This window comes from Nomascus leucogenys, chromosome 15 (genome assembly GCF_006542625.1).
Source record: "Nomascus leucogenys isolate Asia chromosome 15, Asia_NLE_v1, whole genome shotgun sequence".
NCBI lineage: Eukaryota > Metazoa > Chordata > Mammalia > Primates > Hylobatidae > Nomascus > Nomascus leucogenys.
Genome location: NC_044395.1, coordinates 67,417,837 through 67,433,397, shown reverse-complemented (window position 1 = coordinate 67,433,397; position 15,561 = coordinate 67,417,837). Strand labels below are relative to the sequence as shown.

The window sequence follows — 15,561 nt, the reverse complement described above, 5'->3', positions numbered from 1 at the left end:
CTTGCAGTTTGATCTCAGACTGCTGTGCTAGCAATCAGCGAGACTCCGTGGGCATAGGACCCTCCGAGCCAGGTGCGGGACACAATCTCCTAGTGTGCTGTTTTCCAGGCCCGTTGGAAAAGCGCAGTATTAGGGTGGGACTGACCCGATTTTCCAGGTGCCGTCTGTTACCCCTTTCTTTGACTAGGAAAGGGAACTCCCTGACCCCTTGCGCTTCCCCAGTGAGGCAATGCCTTGCCCTGCTTCGGCTTGCACACAGTGCGCTTCACCGACTGTCCTGCACCCACTGTTTCGCACTCCCTAGTGAGATGAAACCGATACCTCAAACAGAAATGCAGAAATCACCCGTCTTCTGTGTCGCTCAGGCTGGGAGCTGTAGACCGGAGCTGTTCCTATTTGGCCATCTTGGCTCCACCGACAAGTTATGTTTTTGTAAGGCATGTGATATGGTTTGGCTGTGTCCCCAACCAAATCTTGTCTTGAGTTGTAATCCCCATATCTTGACGGAGGGACCTGGTGGGAGGTGAGTGGATCATGGGGCCGGTCTCCCCCATGCTGTTCTCATGATAGTGAGCAGGTTCTCGTAAGTTCGGATGGTGCATCTCCTCACCACACCCCGCCCCCACCGACTGCTATGTAAGATGTGCCTTGCCTCCCCTTTGCCTTTTGCCACGATTTTAAGTTTCCTGAGGGCTCCCCATCCATGCGGAACTGTGAGTCAATTAAACCTATTTATTTATTTATTTTTTTGAGATGAAGTTTCACTCTTGTCACCCAGGCTGGAGTGCAATGGCGCGATCTTCGCTCATTGCAACCTCTGCCTCCCAGGTTCGAGCGATTCTCCTGCCTCAACCTCCCAAGTAGCTGGGATTACAGGTGACCCCCACCACGCCCAGCTAATTTTTGTATTTTTAGTAGAGATGGGGTTTCACCATGTTGGCCAGGCTGGTCTCAAACTCCTGACCTCAAGTGATCAACCTGCGTCAGCCTCCCAAAGTGCTGGGATTACAGGCGTAAGCCACCACGCCTGGCCTTAACCTCTTTTCTTTATGAATTACCCAGTCTCAAGTAGTTCTTTATTGCAGTGTGAAAACAGACTAATACAGCATGTATCCATTTCACCTAAGTTGCTAAATTTATGAGCATAAAGTTTTTCATAATTTTCCCTTATCCATTTTTTAAAACTTTTTTTTTTAAATGAGGGTCCCACTATGCTGCCCAGGCTGGTCTTGAACTCCTGGCCTCAAGAAATCCTCCTGCCTAAGCCTCCCTCCCTAGTAGCTGGGATTACAGGTGCATGCCACCATACCTGGCTCCCTTTTTTGTTTGGAGACGGAGTCTCGCTCTTTCTCCAGGCTGGAGTGCAGTGGTGCAATCTCAGCTTACCGCAACTTCCAACTCCCTGGTTCAAGCAATTCTCCTGCCTCGGCCTCCCGAGTAGCTGGGATTACAGGCACATGCCACCATGCCCAGCTAATTTTTGCATTTTTAGTAGAGACGGTGTTTCACCATGTTGGCCAGGATGGTCTCAATCTCCTGACCTCGTGATCCGCCCTCCTTGGCCTCCCAAAGTGCTGGAATTACAGGCGTAAGCCACAGCGCCCGGCCCTGGCTCCCTTTTTATCCTTTTAAATATCTTTAATAAAACCTCTTTTGTTTCTGATATTCAAAATTTATGTTTTCCTTTTTATTTCTTGATTTGTGTTAATAGGCGATTGTCAATTTTATCTTTTTCAAAGAAAATATGGTTTTGTTGATATTCTCCATTGTTTGTATGTTTTTCTATTTCACTGATTTCTGCTCTGATCTTTATTATTGATTTCCTTTTAATTGCTTTGGTTATAACTTGCTCTTCTTTTTCTAGAGTCTTAAGCTGAAAATTTAGGTCATTGATTCCAAGCTTTTCTTTCTAAGATAGATATTTAAAGATATAACTTTTAGTTGCATCTCACAAATTTTGATATGTTTTGTTTTCATTATTATTTAGTTCAAAACATTTTCTAATTTCTCTTGTAATTTCTTTTTTGGTACATAATTTATTTAGAAGTGTGTTGTTTAATTTTAAAGAATTTGGAAATTCGCTAGGCATCTTATCAATATTTGTATTGTTATAGTCAGATAAAACATTATTTAAAATGTTAATCCTTTGAAATTTGTTGAGACTTATTTTGTAACCCAGCATATGGTCTATCTTGGTGAATGTTTCATGTGCCTTTGAAAAGAAGGTGCATTTTGCAGTTGGTGAGTTTAATGTTTTGTAAATGTCAGTGTGTTGCTAGTGTTATTGAGATCTTTAATGTCCATACTTTCTTGCTCCTTGTCTTATCAGTTATTGTGAGAAGCATATTAATTTCTTACTATGATTTCAGATTTACTATCTCTCTTTTGTTTCTATTGGCTTTTTTTTTTTTTTTTTTTTTTTTTTTTTTTTTTTTTGCTATACTTAAATGTCCGTTTTAGGTGTGGACACATTTAAGACTTTTGTCTTTCTGATGAGTTGAATCTTTCAATTATGAGATGTCCTTTTCTATCTCTGGTAATATCCTTTGTCTTAAAGTGCTTTGGTATTAGTATTGCCACATCAACTTCCTTATGCAAACTATTTCTGTAGTAAATATTTTACATTAAAAACTTCTTTTAATCTATCTGTGTTTTTATATTTAAAGTGCATCTTTTGGACAGCATATAGCTAGATCTCAGGGTCAGTTTCTATTCTATTGCTTGCTGCTTCTTGACAGCAGGTCACATTATTTTCTGGGAGTTTTTGTTGGCATGTCTATTCATTTTTTATTTTATACTGGATGTTTTGGTGGTTGTCACTCAAGGACACCTTTTACATTCTGCCAGCAGTAATATTCTTCACTCTATAATGTTGCTGAAGTCTCTTCTCAGCTGAAATCTCTTCACATATCTGACTGTACCACTCTTTACTCCTATTGTCTCTAATTTTGTGCAAATTCATTGCAAAGACCAAATAATATAGCCGAAAGGAACTACAGGTTTTGGAACCAAATAGACTTGAATTTTAATCTTGGTTCTGACACTTAATAGCTAGGGTATCTTGGGCAAGTTATAAAATCTCTGTCTCTGTTTCTTCATCTTTAAAATAATTGCAAAAATTCTCCATCTTACTTGGCTTTTATGAGCACTGAAGATGACATAGACATATCATATAGCATATAGTAGATATTCAATAAATTGTACCAGCTATTATTAAGTACTAATACATCTGGTTCAAGTTTTCTACATCTCATAAGAACCTTCGCTGTTTAACTGGATAGCCTATCCAATGCTTTAGCCCATTGACTTCCTTGACTCCAACAACCTCTACCTAAAATTCACTTCCTAATCCCATGGCCATATTTAGAAGCTGTCATCATCTAGAGGCATACCACTTTAGAAACTTTACACTTCAATATCCCAAATTTTCATCATGATTTTTCTCCTTTCCTTTGTTATCTTGTCTTCTACAAACTTTTATTGAGCACTTACTTCCTGTTGGGTCTATCAAAATGAATGAGACAAATTTCTGTTCTTTGTTCTCATAAATCTCCAAGTGTGGCGAAAGGGACAGATAGGCAAGCATACAATCATAAAATCATGGTTATCACAGGTTATTGTACAGAGCACAGGATGGATATCTAACCGAGCCTATGGATCAGGCTTCCTGGAGAAGCTACTGCCTTAGGTAATTTAGAAAGAATAAGTAGAATTTAGCCACATAGAGAAGGCAGAGAGGACAGCAATCCCAGGGTCTAGGGGAAGCCTGACTTGTTGAGTCCAATTAGAGAGAGTGTAAGAGGACACAGAAGAAAGCCTCATCACAGAAAGCTTTGTAAGAGCATTTGTCAGATTTCCAAGTAAAGATCATCTGAACCATGGAAATAAGTGGAAAGATTCAAGAAATATGTAGGAGGTAGGATTGAAAAGACATGGTGACTGGATATTGGTGAAGGAGAAAGAGATGTCAACAAGATTTCTGGCTTACATGACCAGTTGGATGGTGAAACTAGGAGGACACACAGGAGCAGATTTTGGCTGCAGGGAGATGATGAGCTCAGGGTTGGGTCTGAGGTACCAACAGGACAACAAGGTGGAGACATACAGTAGACAGCTGGATAGACAGATCTGGTGCTTAGAAAAGAAGTGAGATTGGAGACAGAGATTTAGCAATCAAAGCAGAGATGAGGCCATGAGAGTGGATGGGATTGTTCAGGGAGCATATATAGAATGAGAAGATATTAAGAACAGAACACTAAAGTTAGATCTATAGACATATATTTGAGAGTCAGTGAATATTGCTAGGGATTTTATAGTCTCAAGAGATGACAGTAGCTCCTTCCTTCCCTCCTCCCAGCTCCTCACCAGAAGTGGCCAGGTGCAGATCCTCCAGCAAGAAGAGGAGGGAGCCTTTAGAATCCTGGTGATGCCCAGGCTGTGGGCTGGCTTCTGTTTGGCCCTGGATTCCTCTGCTCAGCAGGAGACGGAGGTGGGTGGAACTGAAGGCAGGGTGGATGGGGCTGCACATGTAAGGGTGATGTGGCTCTACCAGCACCTCCACAAAGGCTGACTTCCCTGTTGCTGCCTCTCCAGCCAGCAACACTGGCTGTCCCCCTGACAGAAGCAGGTCCACCACATACAAGAGCCGTTCAGTCTGCAGGACAGAAGTGGGACTTACTGCAGCACCTCCAGTATAAGACAGTAATCTAGCTGAAAATAAAAGTCTAGGGGACTTGTCCTAGAGCTGTACTTGGAGAACATTTCATGTATTCTTGTGATTGTGAAAATATATCAAAGAAAGGGAGCAGGTGGGCCTCAGCTGATCTTTGAACATGGATTCCCCCTAAAATAAGTCCTGAAGTTCTAACCCTAGCTCTTGCCTTACTGTCCTCACACCTGGATAGACGGGTGAAAGGTGCCCAAAGTTCCTTTGATGTGGCTGCTCAGGTATTGTCCAGTGAAGGGGACCAGTGTTCCATCTTCAGGGCTTACATGTAGATCAAACACCAAGGCTGAGGGTGGTGGCTCAGGGTAGTTGGAGAGGCGACTAATAGAATCCCTTATGAAGGTATCAAAGACGGGCCAGAACCTGCTCAGATGGACACACAGGCAAAAGCGTCAGACAGTTACAACATTTCCATTTATGACACACTCACACAGTCCACCATACCCTAACAGTGATGCCATGTGGGTTTTTACTTCCATGGGCCAGTCCATCTCAGCCCTCTGCATCTCCCATCCCCCATCCTGGTAGGTACCTGGAGGGAAGGTGGGCTCCAAAGCCCCAGATCAAGGCAAAAAGAAAACTGCTGACAGCCAGCAAGTGTTCCCTGCACTTATTTGGCACATCGTCACTGTCAACCTGGGACTGGTTTAGAAAGCTGCTTTTTGAAGACCTGAAACTTTGGGCCACAGGATCACTACAGCTGAGGTCCTCTGCGAAAGTTGCCATGGCCATGATAGGAGCCCCAGTAGAAAAAGGTGGAAGGTGAAAGAAAGAAAAAAGGTTGACACTATTACTTCTCACTCCTGGCCCAGATCCACTAAAGAACACATGCCCCAGGCTCCAGCTATATACCCCAGCTACCCTTAAGGCCCCATCTCTCTCAAACCAGCCCTTCCATCTTCCCACCTGGTCCAGGGGCCTTCTCCTCCTTTAGGCGCAGGTGGGGGTCAAGCAGACTATGCAAGATGCGTGCCATGCTGGTAACTTCTGCCACACCTGCACAAACAGCCCGCTGCCCGTGTACCTGCAGCAGAGAGCTGACACCTTGGCGGGTGAGGAATCGCAATGTTGCAGGCACCAGAACCTCAGCCATGTGGTTGAGCTCAGCGACTGTCTGGTGCTGCAGGCGGTACTCATAAGGAAGGGATGCCATCAGGGCACTAAGTATACACTGCCAAGTCTGCTCTCCACCACACCAGACTAGGGCACAACAGCCTACCACTGTGGGGGACATGCCTGTTGTGTCAGCCACCTCCATCAAGAGAAAGGTGCCTGGGGGTCGTGCTATCTGTTGTCCACTGGGGAGACTAAGCTGGGGAAGCTCACTCAGGAGGCAAGTGATGGAGTCCAGCCAAGCAGCATTGGAGGCTCCATCACATATTATCCAGTGCTGGGTCCCCATTGATTCCTCTGTCTGCCTCTTTCGGCCCATGTTGTTACACTGACCAGCTGCACGAAGTACCTTGGGAAAGATGCCATGATGCCAGCAGGAGCCCTCTAGCCATCCCAGGAACTCCTGGGGACTGAGGCCACTGGGGTACAGGTGGGTAATTTCCACAGGCTGGCAGCCTTGGGTTGAGGTGTCCTCCATGGCTGCCAGCCGATTCTGGATCTTAAATAAGCTGTGCCAACAAGTGGTCTTGCCGCTGCCTGCAGGGCCCAGGAGCAGAATGCCTGAGGCCCGGCTCAGGGCCTGGCTCAACTGTTCCAAGGACCCCAAAATGTCAGGGCTGGGATGCAGACCTACCTGCTGCAGTTCCTCCACCACCAGTGGCTTCATCAGCTTATAAGTCATAGGTTCTGCCAGCACCTGGCTGGCGCTAGGGAAAAGCGCACACAACAGCCCTCGGAGGTTGTGCAGGTGGAGCCCATTGAGAATGCTAAACAGTGGTGAGCGCAGTAGGGCATGCAGTAGGGCAGCCTCCTCAGTGGCAGCTAGGCTGCGAGGCTTCTGGCACTTCGGTTCCTCCTTGGTCACATTTAGTGTCTGTATTGTGTCTTCCAGTATCTGCTTGAGCAGTGGCAGGCGGCAGGGCAGGGGCCCAGACACCAGCTCGCGCTCTAGAGAGAAGAATTTGGATAGGCGGGTAGCCATCTGGAAGGCATCCCGCATCCCTGCACCCAGCAGAGTCAGCTCTGCCACTTGCCGCAGATCAGGCAATGCCAATGCCACAGGCCGCAGCAGCAGGTGCAGGTTGGCAGGCACAGCAGAGCTCAGGGCACGCAGTACCAGGAGACAGCCATAGCCAAGGCGCATAGACACGTGATGTTTTTCAAAGAAGCCACTGCCAAGGAGCTGGGGCTGGGTGGGGTCTATGGTGCTTGTGTTTCGGGAAGCCTCCTGGTACAGTGGGGCATACAAGTGGTGCAGTTCACCCAGGCGCTGGCCCAGGGCAGAGAGCAAGCCAGGGGGCAGCTGCTGAACTTTCTCCAACAGCAGCCAGGCACCACCCTGCAGGGCACCATTCAGATAGTTGCTCAGGCATTGAGCCTCTATCTGAGGTGAGCAGGGCAGCATCACCAGCTGGCGGCCCAGGGCCTGTGCCAGGCTATTCACTGTAGCTCTCTTGCCCACACCATTAGGACCCAGTACGGTCCCACAGGCCACCTCCTCTAGGGCCAATAATAGTACCAGGGCTGGCCGTTCAGGCAGTAGGCTGGGTAGAGGCCCTAGTCTAGGTCCCAGGTACTCATAATTGTACAGGAAGGACCTGCCTAGCACATCTATCCAGCATGCCGCTGGTGACAGAGAGGGTTCAGAAGATGCAGTAGTCTTAAGACTCTGCAGGGGGCTTTTGGGGATTATGTGAGGTGAACCCAAGTGATACTTGAGTTGGCGGACCCAGTGAAAGTCTGTGAGATCACTGACCTGGTGCTGTTCCAGCAGCTGTGCTATATCCCGGTGAGTCACTGCCATGACCAGCAGGGCACTGAGAAGGCTGGTCTGGCGGACAGAAGGCAGGGACTGCCCACCTTGGGAAGCCCTCTGGGCCTGCATAAAATTCACCAGTACCTCAAGCTTGCGCATATGCATGGAGACCATGGCCAGGGTACCCCACTCAAGCAGAGTCTCCTCCATCTCAGCCCGCCATACTACCTCCTCCGCCACCAGCACACACTGCCATGGGAAGGCCTGGACTAAGTCGATCCAGTGCTGGACATACAGTTGCAGGTACAACTTATTTTGCTTGGGCAGCTGCTTGAGGGCCTCACCTAGAGATGGGCCTCGAGCAAGGCGAGCAGCCACACAGCCCTGCAGCATGTGCACCAGTGCCAAGCGCAGACACTTCTCCAGAGAGGCCAGCCACTTAGGGAGATCTGGATGCAGAGGAAGCGGACCCTGCAGCTTCACCTCCTCCCCACCTGCCCCTAGCACTGCAAGTGCCTCCATCTGAGTCTGTGTGTTTGGGCTTGACTCCCAGTCATCTGTATTTTTCTCACCCGTTGGGCAAGACTTGAAGCTCACAGCATGCACATGAGGAAAGCAGCGTCGTACCCATAGCTGGGCTTCGCATGATTCCAGTCGAGCAGCCAGCAGGGCTACCAGCTCACTGTCACTAAGGAAGAAGAGGCGGGGGAAGTGAGCACACACCCCATAGAGCACGCTCTCCAGAGTCATGATGATGCCCTCCAGCTCCACCGATCCTGCTTGCAGCAGTTGTTGCAGCTGCTGGCCTTGGAAGTAAGGGCTCCTCTTGGCACTGGGCACTACAAGTGACAGAACCATGGGGTCAGCTACAGAGATGCTCATCAGAGTTCGATACTGGTCATCCATGACCTTGAAACGAGAGTTCTGTGGTGAGGGAGAGGATAAAAGTGAGGGCCAATATGAAGTGGCAGCTCCCCCTTTCCCACGCTGAGCCCTGCTATTCAGGAACCCTTCTTGCCCTCTCTGCCTCAACCCCCTTCCCTACCAGGTCAGCATTAGGAAACTGGATCTTCATCTCATGCAGAACTTTATTCAGAAAAATCCACTTCTGCTGGAAAGTCAGCCACACCTCCAGCAGGGCACCTGTGTAAGCAGCCAGAGAAATGCTGGTGGGAAACACTAAGGTTCTACCTTGTGCAGGGGAGTCCACCCTGCTCCTGACCTCTCAGGTACTCCGCCAGCCCAAGCAAAATACTCTGCCCAGCAGGACTCAGGGACCTTGCTTGAGGGAGAAAAAACTTTCACTGTGAATAAAAACCTGATCTCTTCATCCCAAGAAACAGCCCTGAAGGAGGTCCTCACTCTGTTCTTCATATCTTCTCCCACCCAACCTCCACCTCTCACCCCCATCCCTCTGGGACATCCTGCCTCAGGCCTCACCCATCAGCCTGGCGAGAGGCCTGCACTTACCCAGGCCATGCATGATGGCCACCCACTCCAAAGCTATTTTGTTTAAGTCTCCTGACTTTTGGATGGCCAGGATCTTGGACAACGCCTGAAGACTTTCCTGGATGGAATCCTGCAGGTTGCTGTAATCTAAGACAGAAAAAGCTGAACTAGCAGTCAGATGAGGCAAGGGCCGGGGCTGGGGGACAGAAGAGCAGACCAGGGGAACCTTCCAGGTGAGGCAGTTACAGAGACCCTGATGCCCTTTCTGTCTTTTTCTTCCCCCCCCCCCCTTTTTTTTGTTTTTTTTTTGTTTTGAGACAGAGTCTCGCTTTGTCGCCCAGGCTGGAGTGCAATGGCACAATCTCAGCTCACTGCACTATGCTTCCCAGGTTCAAGCAATTCACCTGCCTCAGCCTCCTGAGTAGCTGGGATTAGAGGTGTGTGCCACCATGACCAGCTAATTTTTTGTATGTTTAGTAGAGATGGGGTTTCACCATGTTGGTCAGGCTGGTGTCGAACTCCCAACCTCAGGTGATCCACCCACCTCAGCCTCGTAAAGTGCTGGGATTACAGGTGTAAGCCACCATGCCCAGCTGCCCTTTCTGCCTTTAAGGATTCCATCAGCCAATATGTAGAGCCAGTAAAGCACTGGAGTCTCAAAATGGTGAGAGAAGAAGCTCCTCCTTTCCCAAGGCACTGTGGGCAGACTCCAGGCCAGCTAATTTCCCTGACTAGCTGCTATGAGTATCCACCTAACTCCATGGAAGTGCTTTATAAGAACTGGAGCCTCTAGCCCGGGAAGAGGGCTGAATGGCTCCAGGACCCTACATAATATTTCTATAGCAAGAATGCCCATTCTGTCTTAAACGGGGTCCTGGTAGAGAAGCTGAGAACAAACTTTTCTCTCATAGTCTTAGTACTTGGCTCCTTGGTGCTGCTTAAAGAGTCATCCCTTCATGCCACAAGTGCTTGGTAAGACTAGGGCTGAAAATGAGGTAGGGACACTAGTCGGGGTAAAAATGAGAGAAGAATCAAGAAAAGATGTTTATTCAGACACATGTAGGACTCTCTGAACATCCCTGGTGGGAAGAAAACCCATTATCCTGCTCTCAGAGTGACAAAACTTTTACTCCACTCTCTAGAGAAAACAGCATTGGACTAATGCTTTCAGCCCCTCTGTCTATCTTCTTCCCTTACTCTTCCCCATGTGAGGAGGCAAAGAGGCCCATCTTTTATGCTCTGTGGGATATGAGGCAGGCCACAGTCCTCTACACAGCTACCTGTGTAAGTGTACTTCAGCCTTCCTCTGCATATCCACACAGACCTCAAGTTCTCAATTAATTGGGGGAAGGTTATGACGAGGTAGCATGAAGTCTCACTTGACCTAGGTCCAAGCTGTGTCTACCAACATGATATATAAAACACACAAACTTCCTTGGGGGGTGATGGTTCTGATAGTATACTTTAATTTTCATATATATCCTTGTTCTCATTTGGTTAAGAATCTAAAGGGGAGATTAATAATTTGTAGATGTGCCCAATCCTGTAACAACCTGTCTTCTTGAGGTAAGAATTAAATATATAACAAGTCCATCATTTGGGGTTTATTTGGGTGAATGAAGTCACCAGCTTCATGGTGTGTGGCCACTACAAAGATGTGGTCCTTGGTTAACATGCCCGGAGTTAACAGGAAAAGAAAGCCTGGCACAGAGAAAGGAGAGAACCCATAGGGAGAAACCTCAACCATACAAGTGCTTGGTGCAAATGCTAGCTTAGAGAGAGAAGGAAAAACTGAAAAGGAGCAAAGGTGGAGGAAGGGCTGTGAGCTCAGGTAAAGACTGGTAGGACCCAGACTGGTATCTGAAATTATGCTCACAGACATCCCAAGGCCCAGATTATCCAGAGCCTTTACTTTGTACTATGAATTTGTATTTATTACTTTTAGTAGCAGAGAAATCTAAGGATGAGGCAGAAAAGTGGTAGAGATCAAGTAGGAGCAGACTGGCAATGTGTGGAACCAGGGTCAGAGACGGGCAAATGGATTAGCACAAAATATGCTCAGGACAAAAGTGGGAAGAGAATCTCCCTTCAGTCTTGGTGCAAATGTTAACTGCAGACATCCAGCCTTTGTGTCAGTCCACACCAAAACTTAAGAGTCCTTAATAAGGTCGAGATGTGAGCAAGGGGGCTGGGTGCCATTTATCAATGTCCTGCAAATGGCTGGAAAAGGCACCCCTAACCAAATACTGGATATAAAGAGGTGATAAGGATAAAGAATTTGGGTAATAAGGAACATCTATATTAGAATGGAAAGGACCTACATTCTCCTCCATGCAGAAGTTGAACCAGTTACACATCTTGCCTAGTTGACGTCTACATAGCTTGAGTCCACCCACTTTTCTTTCCCCATTGCTACTATCCTTGTCTAGACCACTATTCTTTTTCACTTGGGTTATACCAGTCATCCCTTAACTGATCTTTCAATTTCCATTCCTTGCCTCCCTTCAATCCATTCTCCATATTGAAACCAGAATGATATTGTTAAACTAAAATCCAATTATGTTACTACCCACAAAAAACATGCGGTGACTTTCTATTGTTTTCATGTTATTGAGTAAATTATTAATGTGGCCCACAAGACTTTGCATGATCTGATCCTCTCCAGTTCCATCTGCTCCATCCCCTCCTCCACTATTCTTTGGGATCCAGCCACAGAGAAATAGAGGCTCTTTTATTGCATGCTCCCCATTCTTACCATCAAATATACTGACTAAAGCCCTAACTGAACTGAAACTCACAGATTTCAAGCTATTCTTTAGAAGACTCAAACATTTTTGCTTCCACTAGTTAAAGTGTGTGCACACTAAGAATAAGAGTGTGTTTGCAAATCTATTTATGTGAGTTATGTTGTGATTTTAAGTAAAGAGTTGAATCTAATATTGTAACAACCACTGACACATTGGTGGGGGGAAAGTTGCTGTTTCTATGGAAACCACAGAAAACTTCAGAAAAGGCAAACTGATTAAACACATGCTATTAGGTATAGGCAAGTCAATTTTTATAAATTGGGAACTTACAATAAAAACCTGGAAAAGTTCTGGACTCTGAGACAGTGTCTTCTATGTAACTCCCATACTGTCTTAATCTCCTTGGAAGTCCTCTCCCCACCTCCCTCTATCCACACAGTGCCCAGCTTCTGCAGCTAAGGTCCTTCCCTTCATAGGGACTTTAAAAGTGTCTTCATGTTGCTGCCCAACTTTACAGAAAGTGAAAGCAGAAATAGTAGACAATGCATTAATGCAAGAAAGGCAGTGAGGAACTATCAAATCAAACAAAAGCTCTTGTCATTAGGTTAAAACGTTAGTAAATAAATGTACAGGCATATATTTTAAGCTAAAATAAAAATCTTCCTATGTATGCATCATTAGTTTTTTGGGTTCACCAACTGGGTTCCAGTTGTGTTGAATAAGAAAATTCTCCTCTATTGGCAATGCCCTAGCTATATCATCTTGGATGCTTATGTAAATACTGTTCCCTTTGTCTGGTCTGCCCTTCTCACCTGGCCAGTTTGGCAAACTCTTACTCCTTCAAAAAGTCAGCATAAGGCCTCTGCCTAAAGAAGACTTCTCTGATTCTCTCTCTGGTTCTTTGAGCTGGTCCTCTCTCTGAGATTCTACTGCCCTCAGTAAGGTGCTCCCTTGTGTTTATCCCTATAGTATTGTCTGTCTCTCACTGGACTCAGAAATTTCTGAGGGACAGGGATACTGTCTGTAAGTCTCAAGGTCTCCTGTGTTTAGCACAGAGGATGCAGGTTTGATGAGGGAGAGAATAAAGAAATGGATTAATGAATAAGGCATAAAATCAGACAGCAGAATGCAATCTAGAGGACAGAGCACTGAAAGGTGTAGACAACTGACTATGAGGAATTTCTGAATGTACCCAGAAAGGGGAGGACCTTTGCTGAAGGACCCAGGCATTGAGTAGAGATGGGTGAGGGGAAGGGGATCCCAAGGAGATTAAGACAGTAGGGGGGCTACATGGAAGACACTGTCTCAGAACAGACTAATGTCTCAGGCTGTCTAGTAAGGATGGGGCCCTGGCTAGAGAATCAGATCTGGCAGGGCTTGATGGATATGGTGGATGAAAATGGCCCCCAGCAGGGGGCTTTCACTAGGTCACAAGGACTGGGTCTCACCTGAGAGGATGAAGGTGCCACTATCTTTGTCCACTACCTCCCATTGGGGTCTGTGGAGCACCTGTCTCTTGGAGCGCTCTGAGGCTGGGGGCTCGTAGGGTACATGCAGGATGAAGTTGAGCAGGCGCAGCTGGCGTGCTTCCCAGTACCGCTGCAACCGCCGTATAGTCTCTTGGGCATGAATTCGTTCATTTTCATTCTGCCAGACCTGGAACAGCTGGATCTCAGGAACCAGGATTGGGTAACTGCTTAGGGGACAGGCTTGGAGCTAGGACTTGGGGATTGGATCTGAGGCAGAACTCAAGGGCCAGGGCTCAGGAGAGTGGAGGTCTCAGAGATGAAGGGAGAGTGGGACCATCAGGCTTCAAAGATAGGCTATTGGCAGCATCTAACTACCTTGCCCCGGGGCCACTGCTTTGGAACCCCCACCCACTTTTGCAAGGCTCCAACTGAGCAAATACCTCAGTCAGCTCACGCCCTCTGGGGACAAGACAGGTGTTGGGGGGCACCTGCCATTCTGTGTGCCCACAACTTCGGGGCTGCCACCCACTTCCTTCCCCCATCAGGGACATACTCTCAGTCACTGGGAGTCTGGAATCACCCAAGAGATCCCCAACTGGAGACTTAAAGAAACTGTTCCTGCCCTTCAGGCAGGTTAGCAGTCTCAACCCCACATTAAATCACATGCCAAACACCCACCACCCTCTTGTCTAAAGGGACTGCTGGGCCTTGACTGGCTTTATTACAGGTCCTGGCTTTGGACCACCTCCCTCGCCCCTGTACTGAGGGCCCCACCTGGTTGATTCGATCTGCAAACTCCAGCAGTGGATAAGTAAGCAGCTGGCCCAGCGTTAGGAGTTCTATAGTTTGGAGACTGCCCAGCCCAAGGGCTGGAGGTAGAGAAAACAAGTCAGAGCAACACCCAGTATGTGGCAGAGTCCAGCCCATATCCCATATCCCAGAGCCCAGCCCAGCCCAGCCCAGCCCAGCTCAGACCCCAGATAGCAGATCTCAGAGCACAACACAGAGCCAACAGCTTAGAACCCAAGGTCTAGAGCACAACTCAGAGCCCAGAGCTAAGGCCCCAGCCCAAGCCCAGCCACCATCAGCAGAGAGGAGGTAGTAAGGGAAGTTAAAAATTTTTGTCCCAGTTAAGGAAAAGAGATTGAAACATGTGGGAAAGGTAGCGAGAAACTTGGGGAGGAAAGGTGTTTCCAGCAGGAGCAGCAGGAAACTGAGTTGTTGCATCGCTCTAACCCCAAATATTTCCCTTTCCCCCTCCTCTGACATTAACCAAACATACCACGCAGGAGACACTGGCAGTTGAGGCTCTGTGGGTGGAGGCTGCCCAGCTTAGTGAGCAGGGGCAGGTAGCTGCGAAACTCCCCCAGGATGCGCATGCAGTGCTGCAGCACGGGGCTGTGCAGCCCCAGGGTTGTGCTCATCCGTGCTGCCTCTGTCAGCCAGCCCTCTGTCTTCTCCTGGGCCATAGCTAGGCTGAACTACAGGGAGAAGGGCTCATTGTCAGCTTGAGACTCTTCCCCTCCCCCACCACTGTAGTCCTTCACTCCCAGGCAAGAGCTCCAAGGAAGGGTGTCAGCACCTTGGCAAAAGCCATGCACTTCCACTCGCTGATGTTTTCAGAGATGACTCGGTACAGGTGCCATATGCGCTGCTGCTGCACAATAGGATGTGTCCCACAGATTGGCAAGGGCACAGGAGTCTCATCCTCTGTGGGGGAGGGCTGACTTGAGACCTGGGCTACTTGCAGTGTTGGGGGGGTGGTGGAATGATCAGTCAAGAGCCCATAATGACAGAAGGTAGGGTCCAGAAAGTGATGGTTGGGGGTGGGGGAAGTGGAGTTCCAAGTTGTTTGGCTCAACAGTGGAGGTGGGGTTAATCCAAGGAACAGTTACTCCAAGGAAAGACCATCTGGGAAAATGTGATGGCAGTGAAAGGGAAGAGTTCCTCTTTTATTAGTCTCCATCTCATTCACTCCATTCTAATGACACTGGACTCTTTACTATGGCTGAGATGCACCAGACATGCACTCTCCTGCTAAGGGCCTTTGACTGGCAGTTTATTCTTTCTGGAACACTCTTCCTTCAGACAATCACATGGCTGATGCCCTCACCAACTTCAAGTCCTTGTTCAAACAAACAGCATCTTTTTTTATTTTTATTTTTTGAGACAGAGTCTTGCACTGTTACCCGGGCTGGTGTGCAGTGGCATGATCTCGGCTCACGGCAACCTCCGCCTCCCGGGTTCAAGCGATTCTCCTGCCTCAGCCTCCCGAGTAGCTGGGAATACAGGTGCATGCCA

The 15,561-nt window shown here is 47.7% G+C and overlaps 1 protein-coding gene across 1 annotated transcript in view; it reads right to left on the bottom strand.

Moving 5' to 3' along the window:
* Positions 1-15,561, bottom strand: part of DNHD1 (dynein heavy chain domain 1) — an 83,555-nt gene that overhangs the window by 25,280 nt on the left and 42,714 nt on the right. Inside the window, exons 15-24 of the mRNA XM_030828751.1 lie at positions 14,843-14,970; positions 14,543-14,741; positions 14,035-14,129; positions 13,240-13,447; positions 9,066-9,191; positions 8,641-8,738; positions 5,633-8,519; positions 5,259-5,436; positions 4,897-5,089; positions 4,366-4,654 (exon numbers count right to left, since the gene is read on the bottom strand). Of these exons, the coding sequence (XP_030684611.1) occupies positions 4,366-4,654; positions 4,897-5,089; positions 5,259-5,436; positions 5,633-8,519; positions 8,641-8,738; positions 9,066-9,191; positions 13,240-13,447; positions 14,035-14,129; positions 14,543-14,741; positions 14,843-14,970 (4,401 nt within the window). The remainder of the gene's footprint in view (positions 1-4,365; positions 4,655-4,896; positions 5,090-5,258; positions 5,437-5,632; positions 8,520-8,640; positions 8,739-9,065; positions 9,192-13,239; positions 13,448-14,034; positions 14,130-14,542; positions 14,742-14,842; positions 14,971-15,561) is intronic.